Raw genomic sequence first — 22,664 nt, 5'->3', positions numbered from 1 at the left:
AGGCCAGGCCTATAATTGCTGAAAATCCTACCCTACCCTAGCTTTCCATTTTGGTGTATAATCATAAAATAGCATGGTTGTAGGCATAGGCTAATGCTCCAAAGGCAAGAAACTTGCGATAGCCTAGCCTAGGTCGAAATAGTTTAGTATTACCTACTATATTGATTTTATACTGATTTGAAGAGGCCAATTGGATTTTTTTGGTTTGTCTGAAGTTTCCCTAATATGCATAGTACGAAAATCACTTGAATCAATGAAGACTTGGCCTACTACTGCGCCCCTCTGTTTCAGTAACTTCCAGTTTACGGTTAAAAAGGATGCTGCGCTTAGTACCAGTCCATTGGGGAGGTGCGTGACATCATAAGCAAAATATGTTTAATATCATAAAGATCAATAAAAGACATAAATATCAACAAAAGGGGATAAATATTCTGGTCAGCATTTACTTGCCTGGACTCCTGGTACTTAGTTTTTTGTTTAGGTTAGGTTAGCTTCTTAGTTTTCCCAGTCCGGTCTAGGCTTAAGTGGGATTTTGAATTTCGGAAACTGCTTGAAAAAATTGACTAATTTTTGTTCCCCCTGGTTTATTTCAGCTGATTTGAAAGATTTAACTTGTATCGAATGCTTCTGACGCTCATTTTGATTACAAATTACTATTAAAAGATACAAGAACGATATCCTATTAATATGGGTGACCTCAGGTGGAAACTTGGGCTTTTGGGCTGGAAGAATATGCTAAGATTAAATACAAGGATGTATTCTGAGATCCCCAAGATAGCCTGTCCGTGCAAATTCTGATTTTGGTTATTGTAAGGTTTAATGAATATTTTCAAAGTAACACCATGCACCAGATAAGGATCTGATGTCCTAGGTTAGGTTAGGCTGCAACTGTACTGATCTTAATTTACCGTGGCATAGGTATTGGGGAACTACCAAATGATGATTTTCCTTTACCCTGTGGTATCAAAATTCTTCTGTCCAAAAACATGCTGTGGTGGGGCTGACCGTTTATAATCTTAATTTTCTTTTAATACAGGCTATATTTTATTTTTCATAGTGTGATGTGGGTTTTCTCATTTAGAAACTTGATAAATATACTCTAAGTATAGCATTATATGTATGGATAAAATGCACAAAATTTAGTTCAGAATAATGCCCTGAAGTTTTTGAGAACAGATATTTCTCTTCTGTTCATAAATTAATCTATAAAGAAAGTATGAAAGTTTCAAAAAGTCTTTATGTACCACAAAGATATACAATAATTCTCTTTTCCTGTGATATTGCGTTCTTGCTATATACTACTTGTATTGCATATAAAAAAAAATTATAAGTAAAAAATAGGGAAAAGTAGGCAAAAGTTTTATGAATTTCCCGTCGTATTTATTTTAATGATAATTCTTTTTGAACAGTATCTTTGTTCATGGCATCACCAACTCCCTCTAGATGACATCCTGAAGCTACCTGATGTCAAAGGGTTGAAATTTGCATGATGTCATTCCTTGTCATTGGAATCTCAGAAAGTTAAAGGGTAATAAAAGACATGTATTTTTGTTCTGCACTCAACCTTTGGGTGATATTTTAGCCAGATAGTGCATTATTGATTACATGATTCAGAGTAATGCACAATCCCATAACATTAAATACAATGTTTTGTTCGATTGCAAATGTATTGTTTTTTAATATGTCTCATGATTTCAGAAATGTTATCCACAAGAAGAAGCATCAGATAGATCTGAATATGAACACACACTCAGCAGATTATGGGTGCTAATGGAAGTGTTCTTTTCCTGTCTACTCGCTGGTTAATAGCGTGAGCGACTCATGGCTTACTGGTAATTTCAGGATGATTGTGAGTGTCTTCCAATTTTCTCTTATGATTGATTGAAATATTGATTTTTTGAATATGAAAATCAAATTTTCTTATGCAGACCCATTACTATTATATTGCCTGTTTGTACCTACATCTTCATATCATCTTAGACACTTTAATCCCAGAATAAAAAACCTGCTGTACCATGTAGCCTGGCGCATGTGTATCTGGTCCAGAGTGAGAAAACCTCAGTTCTTGTGTCCTCGTTAATTTGCTGAAATGTAGGCATAATGTATCCAAGGTACTTTACATTTTTGGGATTTTTGCATGTTAAGAATTTTAAATTCATCAACTAAATGCATTTGTGTACTGCATATGATGATTATCTCAGGCTTTTGGGTTGACTGGGTCTTCTTGAAATACTATGTTATTTTGGCTCTTACTGCATACAGGAGTGTAAGCCCATTGTAAGTCAATTTGTAAGGTATTATTTATGAAACATGGTACAGTAGATATATGGCTGACTTTTTTTATGTTATCTTGCCTATTTTCATATCTGCAATACCATATTTTGGTTTATGTACCGTGAGAATCATATTTTGAAAAATCACATGAGTTGTAACTTGTAAGACAAATAAGAAAATAACAGTAGATCAATCTACCCTCTGTATTCATTTAGTGAGGATATGAGTAGAGAAATCCTCAAATTATAAAAATTCTAAGCAGGGTACAAGCGTAAAGCTAAGTAGATAATTTTATTCATGGTTTTCTGTGTAGGTGATTATTAAATGTTTACATACTTCATTTTGCAGCATTGGCACTTCAGAAAAGTAGGATATGATCAGTATGACCCACTTCTTGAAGAATGAATGGATGTCATGTAGTGTTACACCCAGGGAGAGAATATTTGAGAGAACATAGATACTTTAAAGAAAAATGGAGAAGCTTGATGTTGCCTCCTAGCTGATGAATGAAAAACAAGACTAGGACAACTTTCTGTACTCTGCTGAATGGTATGTCTTTACATTTAACTGTAAAACTACTTGAGCTCCTCATTAAATGTATTATGAAAAGTTTTACATTCTGAGAAACCAGTTGTAAATTGACAAAAAAAAAAAATGTAAAAAAAAAAAAAGAATATGTAGAGACCTAACAAGGAAGTACAGTAATTTTTAATTTTTATAAGTAGCTGCACCAGCATCGGCTGGAGTTTTATCCCAAGGATCCAGTTCCAAAACTCAAAAAAAATCCCATGCACAGATAACAATACTAGTGCATTTATTATGGATGAAGGAACTGCCTTGATAATTATGAATAGGGAAGAGAAACTTTAGTGTGAAAACAGGGTTTGAAATTGAATTTCAGATAGAACAGTTTCTTCCTGTTCTACTTATCCACATTTTATGATATGATCTCAATTTAACCCTTTTGCATGTATATTCCTCTATCATATCCATATAAGCCATAGCTTCCTGTATCTGCAGAGTAATATTTGAGGCAGTCTTCTTTTATAGTCATTGTATTACAGTAGCAATTAACTATTTCAGTTGTCATCCACTAGTTTGTCTTGTTTTCTCATTGAGAGTTTAGCTACAAACTTGATATATAAATGATTTTAGTATTCCTATGTTATCAAAGATCTCTGGAAATGTAGATCTTTAACTAGAGAAAGATGGCTGAAGTTGTGCTACAGCACATCCCGCTGATATAGTGCTTCACTATAAGTAAAATTAGAGGTCTGTATTGCTGCTGGAGAGCCCTCTTCCTAATCCATATGTTTATTGGTTTGCAATGATTGCTTCAGCAATAATTAAATAGAGCTATGATGTAGGGAGTCACAGGAATGCTCCCATTGGCTTATGCATGTTAGGGGAGCAATTCAAGGATTCTTTTGTCTTATGTAACTCTTTACTTGGCCAACTAATCCTTTACAAGCATATGGCATAAGTAAAATTACAGATTTGTATATGTGGAACTTAGGAAATGTTTAAAATTTTATTTAATTTCATATTGCATAATAAATGTATTCAGAGATGTGATTCTTGCATCCATTTTTCTTTGACAGACGCAGCTTCCACATACAAGGGCGATTAATGGAAAGAGAAGACAACAGATGAATACTCTCATGACTTGACAACTGAATATCACTGAGCACAGAGTAAAGGAGCACATTTCGACAATAATGGATAATGTATTACCGAGTTTCTTTCATGATTGTTTGATAAGTAGTGCTATTGGTACTGTTAGAGGTGGAGGTATTCAAGAGTCATCAAGCAGTAACAGTAGTTCTGAACCTGATGTGTTGGATGTCAGTGCTGACAGATGCAGCTTCCACATACAAGGGCGATTAATGGAAAAAGAAGACAACAGATGAATATGCTCATGACTTACAAATGATATCACTGAATACAGAGTAAAGGAGCACATTTCGACAATAATGGATAAGTATTACGAGTTTCTTTCATGATTGTTTGTAAGTATGCTTGGTACTGTTTGAGGTGGAGGTATTCAAGAGTCTCACAGAACGTAGTTCTGAATCCTAGTGTTGGATGTCAGTGCTGACAAGATGGGTAAATCTGGTTTGGTAAAACCCTTCTCTCTTGAGCTGTACGATGTGCACATTGAAGAGGATACGGCAGATTATGTTGAGGTTGAAGTATACGACAAAGATGCTGAGAGAGAACCTATGATTATTGTTAAGAATTTAGTAGGAAATGTTCTTAATGTGTCAAATATCAGTGAGGAAACTTTAAATTCACAATATGGCACACTTCTTGAACATACCACTTCTCCAAAGGGAAGGGCTAAAAAGAATGTTGATAAAACTAAAAAATCCTTAAGAAAAAGTAAGGACAACTTGCAGGAACTGAAGTGTAGTGCTTGCCAAAAAGTCTTCTCTGATTCCTCAGATTTCCATAAACATGCGGAGATCCATCGTTCAGAAAAACTTTATCAGTGTGACCAGTGTTGCAAAACATTCAGGCAACTGAATCACTTTAATATGCACAAACAGATTCACACAGAAAGATCCTTCAAGTGTGACATATGTTTGGAGATTTTGAAATCAAACTCGTCTTTAAAATCTCACATGAAAAAGCATTTAGGAGTGAAAAATTATGTTTGTAATGTATGCCCTGCTGCTTTTCATTCAAAATATGAGTTGAAGATACACAACATCAAACATGCAGGTGACTTGCCTTACAGTTGCTTAGTCTGTGGTGACAAGTTTCCTGTCAAGTCCAGGTTGAAGCGTCATATGATGATTCACACTGGAGAACGACCTTTTCAGTGTGAAGTGTGTGGAGTAATTTTCCGTGAACAGCTTACTTTAGATATTCACATGAGCGTCCATTTATCCCGCAGACCTTTTGTTTGTGATGTATGTGGGGAAAAGTTTTCTCGCCTCAATGGTTTGACATTGCACCAAAGAGTTCATAAAACTGATGACACTTATTCTTATGTGGCCAAGAGGAAGAGCAGTGATGAAAAAGATAGTCTCTCCTCAGCAAAACCACCAGATAGTAACTCATTCATAGAAAATTGCATGGGTGATGAACTGGTCTCAAAAATAGACAGTTCTCATCCTCTAGAGACGAGATTGGAAAGTAAAACATTGAATTTTCCAGTTATTGAGACTTCGACTTCTCTGAAGGTTGATGGAACATTGCCTACTTGCTCAAGTGAGACCACATCTGCAGCTAGATGTAACCTAGAAAAATGTTTGTCAGAGGTTGAAGGGACAAATATACCTCATCCAGGTGTTATTCGGGATGTGCTTTCATCTGGCACAATCTTAAAGTCACAAGAGGATGGTAAGGGGTATTTTATAATGTTGCCTAGGACACTAACTGAGAAAAATTGTACTTTGTACACTGCGTACCCATCGTCAGTAGTTTCTTCTAGTAAAATCAATGAGAGTCAGGTTACTTCAGACAAAGATAATGAACAGGATTCACAAAATAATGATATCTTGTTTGCAAGTGATGGTCACACTGACTCTGCTAGACATTCTGCCATTCAGTATAATCAGGAAAGTGATGCTGAAGAAGTGGTTACTAAATTCAAGAAGGTAAAGAAACTTAAAAGTACAATCTGTGATGATGCTGCAAGTGAAAGCGGTTTATACTCAAGGAAAATGGAAAGATCAACAAAGAAGAAAGTGAAAAAAGCTAACGGGAGTAAATTTTACCAGTGTGATCAGTGTGGAAGAAATTACAAAACTTCATCTAACCTGAATGTCCACTTGCGCACACATACAGGTGAACGACCCTATTACTGTGACTTTTGTGGGAGGGGTTTCAAACAGATGGCTCACCTCCAAAGTCATGTCAGGATTCACACGGGGGAAAATCCATACCAGTGTGATTTGTGTGATCAGGCTTTTAACCAGTCATCAAGATTGAAATATCATATACAAAACAAGCATGTCAGTGTAAGAAAAAAGAGGGTGAAAGTTGCCAAGCAGTATTATGTAAGAAATTTCTATTGTAAAATTTGTGACCATACCTTCATTGATTCTTGCTATAAAAGTGATCATATGAGAACTCATTTACAGGACAGAGAATCCAAAGAAATTCCTGAAAGTTCAAAAAGAAACATAAACTTACAACATGATGTCCAACAAAGTGTCGATTTTGGTATTTGTGAGTTGTGTGGTTTTCAATACAAAGATGTTAAAGCATTAAGATTGCATAAAGAGGAATCACATGGAATAACAGAAGAAGCCAAAGAAACTGCAGATATGCTGAGCAATTCCACCTGTTCTGCTGATTCTATTAATCAGGCCAAAGAATGTACTGGCTCAAGTTATACCAAGGCAGATAGCATAATAAACAAGGAGACATCAACCAAAGATTGTGTTCCATGTATAAAACCTTTGAACTGTGGGAAATACGAATGCTCAGTTTGTCACAAAACCTTCAACACTAGGTCTAATGCAAATATCCACCTGAGACTACATAGCAATGTCCGGCCCTATGTTTGCAGTGATTGCGGAAAGGCCTTTAGGCAAATATCTCATCTCAAAGACCACGTTAAAATGCATACGGGGGAAAAGCCTTTCAGTTGTAGTGTTTGTTATGCAGCCTTTGCACAGTCCTCAAGTGTCAAAGCCCACATCAAAAAATGTCACAAAGGACAAGGTTCTACAATTAAGAGTAAAAAGGAGCAAAATATCAAGCAAGAGTTTATTACAGTTGAAAGTGTTTCTCCAGCATCCAATGATACTTTGGTTGTTAGCATTGAAAGTAGTCACTGAACATCTTTTGGGTGGGAAGAAAAATGTTGATTTAAAAAATTAGATTCATTCTGTAATTCAAACCCTGAGCTTGACATGCGCCTGATCCTGCGATGAGCAGCTCCCAGGATGCACAAGAAGAACCCTTGCACTGACAGGTGTCTCTGTGGCAGTGTCTCTTGTGATAATACATACTGGTATTTATTTCCTCTGTGATCTAATGTGGTGTGTGGAGTTGGGGACCTTTTACTATATAAACTGATGATATTGTACATACGTATAAGGAAATTAATTTTATTTTTGGAAATCTCATTTTACATCTGCTTGAGCAGCTATATATAATATGGAAGGCCTCCATATGTATGTAATTTTTATTTGAAACTTTTAAGCACAAATTTTAATTGTATTGTACATAGTATCTATAGTATGTACTAGTGTATTTCTTGTAATTTATTTGAAGTAACATTATAATTACCTATCCTAATCTTTTTTAAAAACTGCTCAATAATTATAGAAAATACATTAAATCAGTAAATAAAGTACTATTTTATGCCATTACGTAGAATACATTTCCCCACATTCAGTATGTTTCATAATTCAATATCCAGATAATTTAGAGTAATGTGGTCTTGCTTTCTTTATAAATGATACTGATTGCGTTCTTCATCCTTCCAGTACTCAGAGGTTGCTGAAAATGTAATCTGAAAGTCCTCATATAATCTCACTGAATTGAGAGACTTGCCTCCTAACATGCAGGATACTCACAGGAAACAAGGTAGGCAGTCCCCGGGTTACAACGGGTTCGGCTTACGACGTTCCGGAGTTAAGGTGCTTTTCAATTATATTCATCAGAAATTATTTCCAGGGTTACGACGCCTACAACGCTGATCTGGCAGAAGAAATATGACACTAAAAATGCAAAACAATCAATATTTGAAGGTTTTTTTTATGAAAAATGCAATAAGATTGCAGTTTACATAGTTTTTAATGCAACCAAAGCATTAAAAGTAAGGTTTTCTTAGGATTTCCGATGATGTTCCGGCTTATGACGATTTTCGGCTTACAACGCGTCTCAAGAACGGAACCCCCGTTGTAACCTGGGGACTGCCTACTGTATTTGTTATTCCTTTTAAAATATCAAGACAACCTGTCAGTGGATTTCATATTTGGTCATGTTGATTTCAGCACTCATTTAAACTTGATCATGCGCTGTAAACATGTCTTATGTTTGTAACTTTGTAACTTGGTACTGTAGTTTTTTGTGATCTGAAATGCTAATGAGACACCAAACTGTGTATGGGTCAATCCACTTAATATTAAAGTGATAAAACTGAATTTCACTAACTAGACAAGTGCTCTTTGTGGAGAGTGGCCACTATTTTGGAATTTCCAGTGGCTTGGAAATTTTTCTTTTAGGGACACTGATGTCAGTGTAGTCTTCATATCATTAACTTAAGAAGCTTTAGGGTTTGATTTAGTATTTAGATTTGTAAAGGTAGCCTTGAGTGATGTAAATTAACAGTTTTTGCATTAGCATTTTTGGAAATAGGTCGGTCCCTCAAGAAAGGCAATGCTATATTTTGTAAAATATGCTATTACTGTCTGTAAAGATAGTGATTTCAGCAACCATTAGGAATGATTTCTATAAGCTTCCGACTTGAAATATACCTTGCTATATCAGATTCAGTGAGAAATAGTGAGAGAATTGGCATTGGAATCCATGGATAATAGATTATTATTATTCAGTAGATGAAACCCTATTCATGTGGAACATGCCCACAGGGGCCACTGACTTGAAATAAATTCAAGAAGAATAGATAGTACATATTAGGGTAGTAATGCATTGCATATTTGCTAGAACTTCTGAAGTTCCAACTGCACAACATCCTCTGGGAGGCTGTTCCACATCCAATGTGAGTAATAAAAGACCTCTGGAACTGAGAAGTTTGACAGCCAGGCGTATACAGGCAGTCCCCGGGTTACGACGGGTTTGGCTTACGACGTTCCAAGGTTAAGGCGCTTTTCAATTATATTCATCAGAAATGATTTCCAGGGTTATGACGCCTGCAACGCTCGTCTGACAGATGAAATATGACAACCAAAAATGCAAAACAATCAATATTTGAAGGTTTTTTGATGAAAAAAATGCAAAAAGAATGCAGTTTACATAGTTTTCAATGCACCCAAAGCATTACAAGTAGGGTTTTCTTAGGATTTTTGATGATTTTCCGGCTTACGACGCGTCTCAAGAACGGAACCCCCATCGTAACCCGGGGACTGCCTGTATACTGCATATTGGTGCTGCTCTACAGCAAATCTGGTTGCTCTAGGCAGGTAAAGGGGATCAGGGATCAATTGTGAATGTAAAAGATCGCTGTTGAAATACAACTTATGAAAAAAATGACAAACGAGACTATCCATTGATGGTCCAAGTCATAACTGCTACTATGTGTTAGGAAACAGAAACCTACCACTACGACCCACTTTAGTTAAAAGTGATAAATCTCTGGCAGAAGCAGACATCCACACTGGAGAACAGTATGCCAGTAAAGGAAGTACAAATGACCTCAAACAGGTTGCACTGATTTTATCACTAACCAAAAGGAAGGGTACAGATTGAAAGCCTTTTCAGAAAGCATGGTGTCAAATTAACCCCAGATTTGCAGCCCTTTGGGTAATTACCGTATATTTCAACAGATAAGGTGACTTTTCGATCAAACTGACCCACAAATTTCAGTGACTTTTGTGGTTTTAGCTCATATTGGTGGTATAAGATGACCCCAAGCTACCAAACTATATACATATAGTACTGTGATGAAGGTTAGGTTAGTGGACACCAGACATCTGAGATGCTGATATATAGTACAAAGGTTGAAATATTTTAATGTATTACCCCTAGTGAGGCATGTAATAAGATATGCAGACTATTGCCTGTAGTAGTAGTAGGTAGATTAACCAGTGGCGATAACCGATTTGTTTATATACCGTACTTGTCAATGTACATAATTCACAGTTCAGTCACCAGCAAAACAAAGACAGTATGTAGTAACTTTTAAGTTAAACATGGTATTTTGAGTAGAATTTCAAGGTTACTGTTTTTGTTTGTGGCCTATAGGATAACCCTCCCCTTTTCTTTATGATTCAGATTTCATCTTACCCGCCAAAATAGACAATAGTACCAAATGAAATTACGTACTGCTGTTTCATGACATGAATCAGATAGAATTCAATGAAAATGAAGCCTCCTTTACTATTCTGATCTTGTATTGGTCAAAATATATATGTGAAAATTATAGTTTCTGTACGATAAAAGCAATAGCAAAGTGCATTTTTTCACGTGTATTTTTGTACGGGAAAAGGCATACTTACTTTGCTTTCTCCTCAGACCTGTTTCAACCTCTGTTTCATTAATCATGTTTCATTGAAGGATAGACTATTATCTGAAAAACATGGAGATTTCTCAGTATGTGTAGTCAATAGTTACTTGGTGTTAAACTATGTCAAGATTTGTTTCTATAATCTTTTTGAGTACAAGGACAGCACAGGCTAGATTCATAAATAATATGCAGCGATGCAAATGCTAGGACTAATCTTGGAGGGGTACCGTACATGTATTGATTCAACTTCAAGGAGGATGAAAATGTTCAGTAATATATAGCCCACAAACTGATAAAAAGTATGACATTAAACCAGACAGTTATTCAAGTCAGGTAGAAATGACCCTAAATGTTAGAAAAAGACAGCATTAACTGGTTCCATGTATAATATTTATGATCCACACTTTTGGTCATAGTACATACATATTTAATACATACAATATATCTATATAACATGTTCATTATGGCACTTTTAATCAGGATCTCACACAAGCCTGAATATTCACACATGATCTATTTATATACATACATATGTTTACTTGAGGTGTGTTGATTGATTGATACAAGGAGGGATAAAATGAACATTTTCTTTATTTTTTTTTACAAGATCTTCTAGCACAACTGGAAAGGAAAAATGAAATCGAACACCCAGATTTTTCTTTTTGTCAAATTGGAGCATCCGAGAACAATAGGTATTCCACGGCAAACAGGACAAGTTTTTCTTCTTTCCTTCCAGTCACAAGAAAGCGCCGACCTTCGTATCCTCAACGCCATTTGCACTAGACATCACACAACCACTCATAATATTGTCAACTGGGATTTGGACATCCAAACATAGAAATATATGGTTTTTATTCTACACCAACATCACGTTCATATGCGACGAGCAGTACAAATAAACATGAAACGTTTTACAGGTGACCCCAAGAATGTAAACTTTCAGAACTGATATGGAAAACTGTTTTGCTTGGAACAGTTGAGATGCTCATCTCCTTGCAGAGCCAAGAAGTGGTTCTCTCGTTAAAAGTCTTTCGTTTCTGTTTTTAGACACCGGTTGAAGAGTTATGGAGTTATAAGTGGAAATTTCATTGTTTTTTTTTCTTCAGAGCAAAATGTGTGTGTTAAAGCAACTATTCTGTCACCACAGGTAGGTAGATGATAATAATTCATATTTATATACAGTGTATATTTGTGAGAAGATAATTTATATATATATTATAAAATTATAATATATATATAAATATATATATAATATATAGTATATAATATAGTTATATATTATAGTATATATATATATATATAAGATATATATATATATAAATATATATATATATATATATATATATATATAATATATATATATATATATATATATATATATATATATAATCATACAGACATAATAAGGCGAACATCAGTAAAACATACACTTTTTTTATTCTTAAATATTCTTCTACCGCACTTCACGGAAGCACTTACGTACGGATGCTTTTCCCCGAGCAGGAAAATATATGAATAAAAAAACACCATTATCTTGTTCAAAGTATCGCCAAGAAAGCACATGACATTTTCTAAACACCGCCAACCGCAAATATGCATACAAAACGTTCATAAAACTCTATAGACATACAAATTTATACATACAAAGCGACATCATCCAAGTGCTCAGAAAGTCGATAAAATCTGATTTTTCAGTTCTGTCTCACAAAAGGGGTTATAATATCATCCCTTCTGAGAAAAAAACCACCTCCAACAGTTAATAATATAAAATTCTATACAGCATCAGTTAAATATATTAATTATACTTCTACTTGACAATCACATAGGAATTCACATAGTCTTTGGAAGAGAGAGAAGACAGAGAGAGAGAGAGAGAGAGAGATAGAGCACTGGAAATATGAGTAAACTAAACTACAGAATATTGTAATTGTTGTGTTATATCTTTCGCCTTTTTATTTATCTATTAATTTATTTATTTTTTTACTCTGGAAGACCACTGAGAGACTGAGCTCCCATCAAGCAGCAGCAGCAGGAGCGACAGCAGTCGTAGCTCAGGCTGTGAGGGAGGGCGAGTTCCTTTCTTTTCAAATCGAGCGAAGGCTGGAATCCGTGACGGCAGTCTGAAGGAGGCTGGTCTGTCTTTGACGTCGTTGGAGATTCCGTGAATTTTAGGACCACGAGGCTGGTTGCCTCGACGGCTTGTGTCGAAAGTGCCAACAGACCTGGGACCACGAGTCCGTGGAGTACCAGGAAGCTGAGGAATGCGAAGGGGACCTTCGAGGGTACGGGGCATGAACCTCCAGACGAGGCACTCTTGACGCCCAGTTGTCGAACTGGAGTTTTCTCTGCAACTTTTTTGCCAACTCGACCAGTGGCACTTGGCTCTGTCGTCTCTGTAAGGAGAAAAATAATAGGTATGAGGGGTCGTTACTTTCATAAGTTATTCATGTACTAAATATTCCTACTTGACATCCCTTCTATCCAACCTGAAACATTTGAAATTTACAGGTAGTACTTACTTGTGAGTTTTCACATAAGAGCGAATAGAGAACATGACCTCAGTCAGCTGAATTTGAGAATGCATCTAACTTTAGTGCTTGTGGATGACTTATGAATAGTAATGTCAGAATCCAGAATTTACAGAAAATTTTGTTTTTGAAGCCGCATCCTGTGATAACTCGTGACATCTGACATCTGTGTGAGTTTGTTCTATGGCTGTTTATTATGGTTTGAAATTTTCTTTTATCAGAATAGTACATGATCGGTATATTATATTATATATAAGATATATTATAATATTACAATATCAATATATATATATATTTATATATACATATATCTAATATAAATACATATATATATATACATAATATAATATTATTATATATTAGATATATATAATTATCATATATATATATATATATATATATAGTATATGTTAAATTTACATAGAATCAGTACTTAGATAAATGCAATTCTCTCTCTCTCATGAAACATATTTCATCTTTTTCTTATATTACCTGTGCATGCAAAGCAAAGAAAGCCATGACACAGGTGAACTCCTTCATTATTTCTGTTATTGCTTTTCCTTTGCTAAATACATTATGTACCCTCCTATGCATATAAGGATATAAATGGAGCTTGCTGTTTTACCATGTTGATGTTTCACACAAAAGTTGAACTACTCTTAGTACTTTACTGCTAATGCAAATGCTACTTTGTTTCTACAGGGATACTAACCATCACCTTTTATCATGTTGCTCGTAGGTGTGGACCTTTGTAAATACTTCTTCCTCACAGGGGTGTAACACTAGTCCTGAACATTGAATCGATCATGCCCTCTCTCCCAAAGACATAGCTGTTTTTAATGGAGATGCTCCATCAACAGCTGTGTTGCCCTCGAATGATTCTAACTTCGTCACTGATGTTCATAGTTCTTGCACAAAGACGTCACTGCTGCAGCATCTCAAGAAGATAGGGCTTTCTCTTAACATCCTAGGGAGTCCATCCTTTGGTGCCTTCATGGACAACCTGGCCGAAGGGAATAGGGCTTAGTTTAACACCTGAGCCCTCTAGCAGCGTCCGGACTGAAGTATAAGTGCTAAAGTTGGACTAGTTACAGATCTGGGGGAACATTCCCTGAATGAGACAGGGAAGTGTCCTCTCATCTTCTCTCCTATAACGAGGGAGGAAAGCGGGGATGGTAGTCGAGTTTAGTCCAGGACTAAACTGCCTCCCGACATGAAGCCTCTTACAAGATATATTATAGTTCTCCAGGGCCCTTCTACTCTGCCAACTTTTTCGTCAGACTGGTAGGAGGTTACAGGAGCCATACTTCTTCCCCCCTGCTTAGTAGGCAACCACGATCATGGCAATTCTATGGTGAGTATCAACTCCAGTCAGTTTTAGGGGGCTGACCTCTCCATCCTAAGACGTCAGTTTCATAAATAAAAGGTGATGGTTTGTATTCCCATAGAAACAAATAAATTTTGTATATTCGTATTTTTCCTAGGTGTGCAAACCAGAGCCTTTAATATTTAGTCCCACCTCAACTGCACCGCCAAGTTTTAACTGGTTTCCAACTTGTGCTGAAAGGTATTCCTATATAAAAGCCTCTGGTTTGTACACCTAGGAAAAATGCAAATGATATTATCTCAAATGTTATACATTTGCAAAATAATTTATTTTCAAGATATTGTTGATATAATAATACACATTCTCTCTCTCTCTCTCTCTCTCTCTCTCTCTCTCTCTCTCTCTCTCTCTCTCTCTCTCTCTCTCTCTCTCATACACTGAAGAAAGGGATTATTCCCTTCCACAAGACCTCCCTACTTTGCGATGGAATTTACATGGAAAAGTAATAAATTACAGTACTCGAAATGCACGATCTTTGATGTCTGCAATACATACTATTAAGGCGTTCAGAGCTCTCAAAAACCAAAAGCAATTATTATTCCAAATTCCTGACATTTCAGCGAGCGTGCGTTCGTATTCGTTTGCATTTCGTTAAATGTCCAAAGAAATATAATGCATTCTCATGAATATATATAATGCATTCTGTCTCTTTCTGAGCGTGGGGTATATTGTATGTATACAAAAGGGAATGCATGGTCCAAAGAAAATTTGCAAAGGGAAGAAAGGATAAAAGGTGGATTGTGTGGGAGAGTTGACATGCGAGCAGCGAACCACACTAGACTCAACTGTTCATCTCCATAATGGTGATTTTTCCTGTCACATTTCCCAAAAGGCAGCCAGTGGCGAGGAACAGTGGCATGCATTTGCACCTGATCAAGTTAGGGCTAAATAATACCCAATTTAAGTTGTCTAGTTGAGAGAGAGAGAGGGAGGGAGAGAGAGGGAAAAATTTACTCTTTATACTGAAGTAAAAAAATTATTAGTACTTTCATTTCAAGCTCGAGTTGTTTGTGAAATTAGTACTTGGTTCACTTTTCTGTACAGGATGTGAACGTTGCATGGCCAGACTCTACAAAGAACTACGAACAAATCCTGGAGTCCCAGGTACCATGGATGATAAACGTGGTAATATTGATTTATTTGCTAAGATGTTTTTCGTCTGAGTTTTTAGTGACTTAATTTGCTTATTTACAACTGTCAAGCGCCCGAAACATTTTGATGGGATATGAATATTACGACGCAAGTTTGCTTTATTGATGTGGACTGAAGTGAACATAAAACGTATAACTCACGGGCATTCATGTATCAAATGATAATTTAAAAAGTTTATTGATGACACGTCAAGGTACGTAGTTCAAGACGGGTGTAATGGAATTGCCTGCCAAGACAGACTTATAACATGGGTGCAATATTTACCAGTTTAAACTGCACATCTCAACAACACTTGTCTGTGGAATTTCCAAGTCTAAGTGAAGGTAAATATACAATCACGCAATCTGAGAGAGAGAGAGAGAGAGAGAGAGAGAGAGAGAGAGAGAGAGAGAGAGAGAGAGAGAGAGACACAAGAGTTAGTGCACCATTGTGTTTGAATAACAAAAGGCTCACCATTCACTTTCCATCCCCCCTCACTCCCCCAACTCCTAACCCCTTCCTTGCACCCCACCCCCAACATACACACAGACCTCTGTCTTTTTTTATTTTTTTTTTTTTGGAGCGAAGAGATGTATTTATTCACTCTTCTCTAATGAAGGCAATCTTGAGAATGATATCGAAGCGCGCAGCAATGCGTGTGCTGGGGTCACCTTCGGGATAGTAGTACTAAGGGCAAGCATTCTTCCCCTTTCTTTCAGTTGTTTACACTACATTCTAATTTTTATGCGTCCTTCCTCCATCTATAGATGTTCCTTGATGCTCCTGGCGTTTTATTTCACGCATAATATATGAACAGGGAATAACGTTGAAGAGAAATATGCAGAGAGGCATCGAGTAGATTTCTGCTAAATTACAACATACGTAGAAGTTTGTAAGGGTTTGGTGTTTGCAGCGTTTCCTTGGTGCCTGGCTGCACTAGCTTTTTAGCAGTTTACTTTAGCCCCCAGTCCTGCTTCCTTTCTTCACTGTTACTGGTCAACCTCTCTTCCAGTTCCTCCTTCAGATCCACGTCACTATCTGAAGCGAGAGAGAGAGAGAGAATCCCTTCTCGTGTGAGATATTAATAATCCAAATAATGCCAGGTACGGGTGGTATCAAACACAAGAAGTGGAGACGAAACAGAAAACTGAACACATCACGACAAACAACCTTTATTTTTTTTAAAGGGCAGACTCTCTCATTTTTGTAAAGAGGTTGGATTACATTTTCTGTAATTACGATCGAGGGACTTCTCTGGGAGATATCAAATTCTACGACAAGTTGCCAGTTCACCTTCCACGTGTGCCCTTGATACTGGAGATGGTAGACCAAGTGAGAGAGAGAGAGAGAGAGAGAGAGAGAGAGAGAGAGAGAGAGAGAGAGAGAGAGAGAGATCATTTACCACGCATCAGAGCCGTTGGAAAAGTAGTAGGACCCATGGATTACAGTCAGTAACCCTTAAATAAGAATAGAACGAGTCTTTGGATTTATAAAGGTAGGTAGTATCACTCGTCTACTGATGATTACAGATCTATTTCACACCTGAAATCCTTAATCACATCTCATCAAAGTAATCAACCACAGATCTACGTAACCACGACTGCCTATTTCTACTTATTTCGAGACTTGCTAAGGGTAGCACGTAGTAGTACATTAAAGAAAATACGAAACTTGAATTTACTGTTCCGTGAAACAGTTATTCCATCTGTGTTAAAAAAAAAAGTCATCCAAATTAGTTTTCATTCTAAAAAACAGGCAGAAGGAAAAGAAAAATTAATCCGAAATAATCTCTTGGAAAAGAAATATAGTGGTCCGCGGGTCAATTTATTTTCACTGGGATGACAAAACTAATTTAGTTTGGTCATTAAACTTTTTCTTTGTGTGGGGGGGGGGGGGTTAAAGAAAGCTGTGGCAAGTAAGTCATCTGAGAGTTTTAATTAACAGATCTCTCTCGCGTTGCATAAAAAGCAGCGGTTTTTAAAGAGATAATTGAAATAACTCCGCCGTCGTACTACAGATTCATGTCTTTGTGACACGTCCACCTCTCTCTCTCTCTCTCTCTCTCTCTCTCTCTCGTACTCCACATGCGTCTCACGGGATCCTCATGGAAGGAAGAAGAAGAAAAAGCGCTTTGTTTTCCTTCTTCTTCTTCTTCTTCTTTTAGCCAAGACACCTGCGCACACGACGTAAGTTAAGGAGCTGACGTGTGCCAGTTATGAGACTAGTGAAAAATAATTTCATCTCGCCAAAATCTTTGGCGATCGTAATCGTAAATACTCGAGCGGTGTCCACTCACAGGTGGCCAGATTTGCGCGGAGAGAGAGAGAGAGAGAGAGAGAGAGAGAGAGAGAGAGAGAGAGAGAGAGAGAGAGAGAGAGAGAGAGAGTGTTAAACAGTAGTTCTAGGTTTAGAATCTACTGACTAAGGATGAATACCTGGAGAGAGAGAGAGAGAGAGAGAGAGAGAGAGAGAGAGAGAGAGAGAGAGAGAGAGAAAGTTAAACAGTAGTACTAGGTTTAGAATCAAATGACTAAGATGAATACCTAGAGAGAGAGAGAGAGAGAGAGAGAGAGAGAGAGAGAGAGAGAGAGAGAGAGAGAGGCAGAAGACCACTCCTAATTAGCGTCCATCAGGTAATATCCAGTGTGCCAATTTAGTATTAATTAAACTGAATATTTTCATAAAATACATATTTTCGTTGGGAGGTCGGGGAGGCGGAGGGGGAATGGAGGGGAGGAACAAGGGGTCAAATTAAGTCAATTTACGTGCGATAACATTCAAAATTCAATAATTGCCCATTCCGTCGCGGGGGTATTGCCCCCGTTATCCAATTACTACGACTACCGATGTAATTTACGTGACTTGTGCATTTTTCATCATCCATTTACTCTGATTAGAGTAAACACCAGCTACGGGGAGCCGCTCTAAATTAATCCGCGATTCAATTATTCGTTGTTCGACTGCGCGCTCCAAACAAAAGTGTGATGACGTTTGGTGATTTAGAATTATTATTATTATTATTAGTATTATTATTGTCAATGCTACAGTCGCTGAGTTCGCTGTAACTCAATGTATTTTTTGAAAAAATAAAAGCTACAGGTAAAATTGGCGAGTGTTAGGCCTATGTGCTCCGTGCTCGTCATGTTTACGAAATCCAATGAGGTTTTTTCCTAATTACGATTTATTATTATTATTATTATTATTATTATTATTATTATTATTATTATTATTATTATTATTGTTGAAACTGTTGAAATTGCTGTAACCGATGCAGATGATGAAAAGAGCTGCAGGTAAAATTGGCAAGTATTAGGCCTATAAGCTCCGCGCTTGTCATGTTTACGAAGTGCTGTGAAGCCATTTTTATTTTCATATTTTTGCCTTGTCACGACACGCAACTGTGTTTTGTGATACCTGTTCGTGACCTGGTCATGCAGTCTCGTTTATCCATTTCTGTTTAGACTCGCTATAACGACCAGACAAGTCTATAATTCCGTTGAAAACCTCCGCCAGCTGTGACGTCATACCCGCACCACGACTATAACGGAAAATGCTTTATCAAAGATGGTTCCACGAAGCAGCATTTGTTTAAGTGAGCTTTGAGACATTAAGATCCATCCAGCTATTAAAAAAAGACTTGTCTGATTCAAGTACTAATGAATAGAAAGCTGGAAAACAAGTGAAAAAAAATAAAGTTATTCCAACGATAACCTAGACCGATATCTCGCAGCTAAAACAATTGGTGATGAGATTTGAAGACGCTAACATTAAGGGGGACTCGAGACTAAATGTTAAGTTACTATCCACATTTGCTGATAATAAAACTCTAAAAAAAGAAAGTCTAAGATCAATTTTCAAGATCCAAATATATATAAAAAAATATTTTCTAACGAAACCTCACACCGACCTTATTAAAAGATATTTTAATTGGTTTCAAAGCCTGACTAAACTCCTTTGGCATCGAAGAGAGAGAGAGAGAGAGAGAGATTACACATCACAGATTTCATTCCCTTTTCCCAAGACTTATTGTATATCGGCACAATACCGCTCATCAGCGAGTGACAGCTGGTGGTAAGCTGATTAATTCTAACAGATCATTATTAAGGAACATAAGACAAGCCACCATTAATAATTTCGAGTCATCGGGGTGAAGGGGGCGGGGGGCGGCTAACAAAAGCTTGCAAAGATTCCCACTAATTATATTTCTATAATTACTTTTTTTTTTTACTCAAGAAATAATAAATGGTTTGCTCGACTGCCATGTAACTCTGCATTAAAACCATGTAATACTTAAGATTTTAAAGCGTAAAGTGAATGTTTATCATTTATGTTCTAGATATTTTAAGATGAAACAAAAAAATCAGACATCATGGTAACTCGAATGAGCAGATCACATAGGCCTAGCACTATAAAACAGCAACAGAACACAAAATTAAATTTCTGGCGTTCGTGTAGTCTATTTTCAGCCCTTCCATATTTTAATTTTTGTCTACAGTCCAGATTATATTCATTTCTTCATCCCCTCTCATTTATTTCCTGCTTTTATTAGGAATTTCACCGCCCCCCCCCCCTTAATATTTATTTTAATGGTTGTCAACGAAGATTCGCTATCAGGACTGGTTCTGTCAATCAATGAATACTTTCCCCTCATCCATATACTTTCAAGACTCCTCCATTATTTCTCTCCGACGAAAGGACTTTGAGTATAACACAAAACAATGGGGAAATGACCAACGGCAACGCTAAAATCTTCATTAATATGTAACTCATCCTTGTGAGCAATTTCTTCGTAATCACTAAAATATCCCGTTTTCACTCGTTTTCCGTTTTCTTTTTTAATCCCAGTTTTCTGTTTTTGGATTAGAGCACGATTTCAATCTCGGGGGGAATTTTTAATTATTTCTCGTTTTATTTCATTATAGAGTCTCGGTCCTTCCTGTTTTAATCTCTCTCTCTTCCTCTTCCTCTTCCCGTGTAATGGCGTTTGTCGCTATTTTAGCTCGCATGATTATTTCATTTCGTCCCTCCCAGTTTCTGTTAAATTAGCCAGTTGTTTAATTTGGACAAAGAAATTATTTTATCACTTCGCAATAATTAACGATATATATTTATATATATATATATACTAGATATATATATTATATATATAACTATATATATATATTAATATATTATATATAAAACTAAAACGTGGTTAAGAGATAAAATGGTCTACCGTAAAAGAACAGAATAGAGTATTGGTTAAAGAAAAAAAATAATAAGTTTGTGAATCAATTCGTATCAGTGTACCAAAACAAAAGAAAATCAAGACAGGACTGATAGCACGGTATCACCTAGAGGAAGGTAAACATAGTAGGTAACCCTAACAGACTTATATATTACTCGAATACTTAGATGCTTTAATATGCCGTCAAGTACTAACTATACTATAGTAGATTCTATCAGCCATGCATTTGACATCTAGGCCAGTCCCTTACGACGCTCCTGATTGGCTGTTGATAAGCCAATGACAGGGCTGGAAACAGTCTCTCTCGAGAGTTTACATGGACATGGTGTATGTTCCAATTCTCCTCAGGAGAGGTGGAAGATACATCCTGCCTATGTGAACTCTCTCAAGAGACTGAGAGTTTCCAGCCCTGTCATTGGCTTATCAACAGCCAATCAGGAACGTCGTAAGGGACTGGCCAAGGCGCCAAATGCACGGCTGATGTGAATCTACTATAGTACCCTGTCAGTGGAGAGAGGGACTTGTATATACTTACCAGCCACAACATGTACGTTGACGGAGGCGGGAACAGCGTTCGATGGTTGACATGTATAGTTTCCCGCGTGATCTGCCGTCACCTCGCTTATCGCCAGAGTGCTGTGGAAAGAGAGACACTTTTAGTTTCTAGGATATTATTGGGGCGGGCGGGGTGGCGGGGGTTTGGGGGGGGGCGATCTGTTGAACTTATAACGATGTAAATTTCAGTTTTTAGATTCTTGAATGTTCCTGGATGCAGTTAATTTATAATGAATTTATTTATAGTAACCTTAAGGTAAATTTATGATAAGGTACGTTTTCTTTCGCTTTTAGATTTTTTTTTGTTCTTGGAAATTTTTGGCACCGGACACTATAGTAAATTCACATCACCCGTGCATCTGATGTCTAGGCCAGTCCCTTACGACGCTCGTGATTGGCTGTTGATAGGTCAATAACAGGGCTGGATACGCTCAGTCTCTCTCGAGAGTTCACATAGACAGGATGTATATATCTTCCAACTCTCCTGAGGGATACGTCTTTCAAAAGTATCCCTCAGGAGAGGTGGGACATATATCCTGCCTATGCGAACTCTCGAGAGACAGAGTTTCCAGCCCTGTGATTGGCTTATCAACAGCCAATCAGGAGCGTCGTAAGGGACTGGCCTAGACATCAGATGCACGGGTGATGTGAATCTACTATAGTTTCATAGGTAAAAGCTGTTAAATCAGGTGTAATGATATACGATCACCTTTACAACATAGGAAAAGGAAGAAGAATCTTACTTAGATATATTTCACTCATTCTTTACAGAAGAATCTTGCACTGTCAAGCATTACTTGGTATACAGCGATATACTTGGCATATACTTGGTATACGCAATAAACTACCCGAGACATATTGATACACAATCAACTTCTGATACTTAAAAAAAAAAAAAACTTAGCTTTAGCCAGAGGTCATGGAACTCAGACTGGGTAAATAAAATCTTCTTGTTTAGGAAGCGGTGTCAGAGGAAGATTAATGGCTCCTAATACAACCCCCCCCCCCCCCACACACGGGCCCCCCCAGAATTACCCTGTCTTTTAGGAATTCATTCCTCGCTATAAATAGCAACTTCGATATGCTTTGCACAATTACGGGATTACGTCCGTCATTGCTTGTCATTTGCAGAGAGAGTGATGAGTTCGTGCTTGGAAATGAAACAAAATAAAAAATGCTTGTATGCATGAGACAACTTTACTGTGAACGCACGCAATTTTTTATAGGTGGAATTAGTTTTTTTATTTTGGAGAGAGAGAGAGAGCCCTTCAACTCATATTGCCACAGAGTACGAAAGAGCTTGGTGAGACTGTCAGTACGTGGCGAGTCTCTCTCTCTCTCTCTCTTTCAGTACTCAATGTCCATAGTCCACTGCTGATACCAGACAGTATTACATACACATTTATAACCTAT

The 22,664-nt window shown here is 37.0% G+C and overlaps 2 protein-coding genes across 2 annotated transcripts in view; one reads left to right on the top strand and one right to left on the bottom strand.

The window, feature by feature from the left end:
- Positions 1-4,376: 4,376 nt before the first annotated feature.
- Positions 4,377-7,067, top strand: LOC135211797 (zinc finger protein 226-like). Its single transcript, XM_064245008.1, has one exon. The coding sequence runs from the start codon at positions 4,377-4,379 to the stop codon at positions 7,065-7,067; it is 2,691 nt and encodes an 896-aa protein (XP_064101078.1).
- Positions 7,068-11,793: 4,726 nt separating this feature from the next.
- LOC135212256 (uncharacterized) overlaps positions 11,794-22,664 on the bottom strand; it is a 68,648-nt gene continuing 57,777 nt past the window's right edge. Inside the window, exons 3-4 of the mRNA XM_064245699.1 lie at positions 21,232-21,332; positions 11,794-12,816 (exon numbers count right to left, since the gene is read on the bottom strand). Coding sequence (XP_064101769.1) covers positions 12,404-12,816; positions 21,232-21,332 — 514 coding nt within the window. The 3' untranslated portion in view covers positions 11,794-12,403. The remainder of the gene's footprint in view (positions 12,817-21,231; positions 21,333-22,664) is intronic.

Source organism: Macrobrachium nipponense, chromosome 40 (genome assembly GCF_015104395.2).
Source record: "Macrobrachium nipponense isolate FS-2020 chromosome 40, ASM1510439v2, whole genome shotgun sequence".
Lineage (NCBI taxonomy): Eukaryota > Metazoa > Arthropoda > Malacostraca > Decapoda > Palaemonidae > Macrobrachium > Macrobrachium nipponense.
Note: the sequence above shows the minus strand (reverse complement) of the source record. Positions and strands in the feature narration are given on the sequence as shown.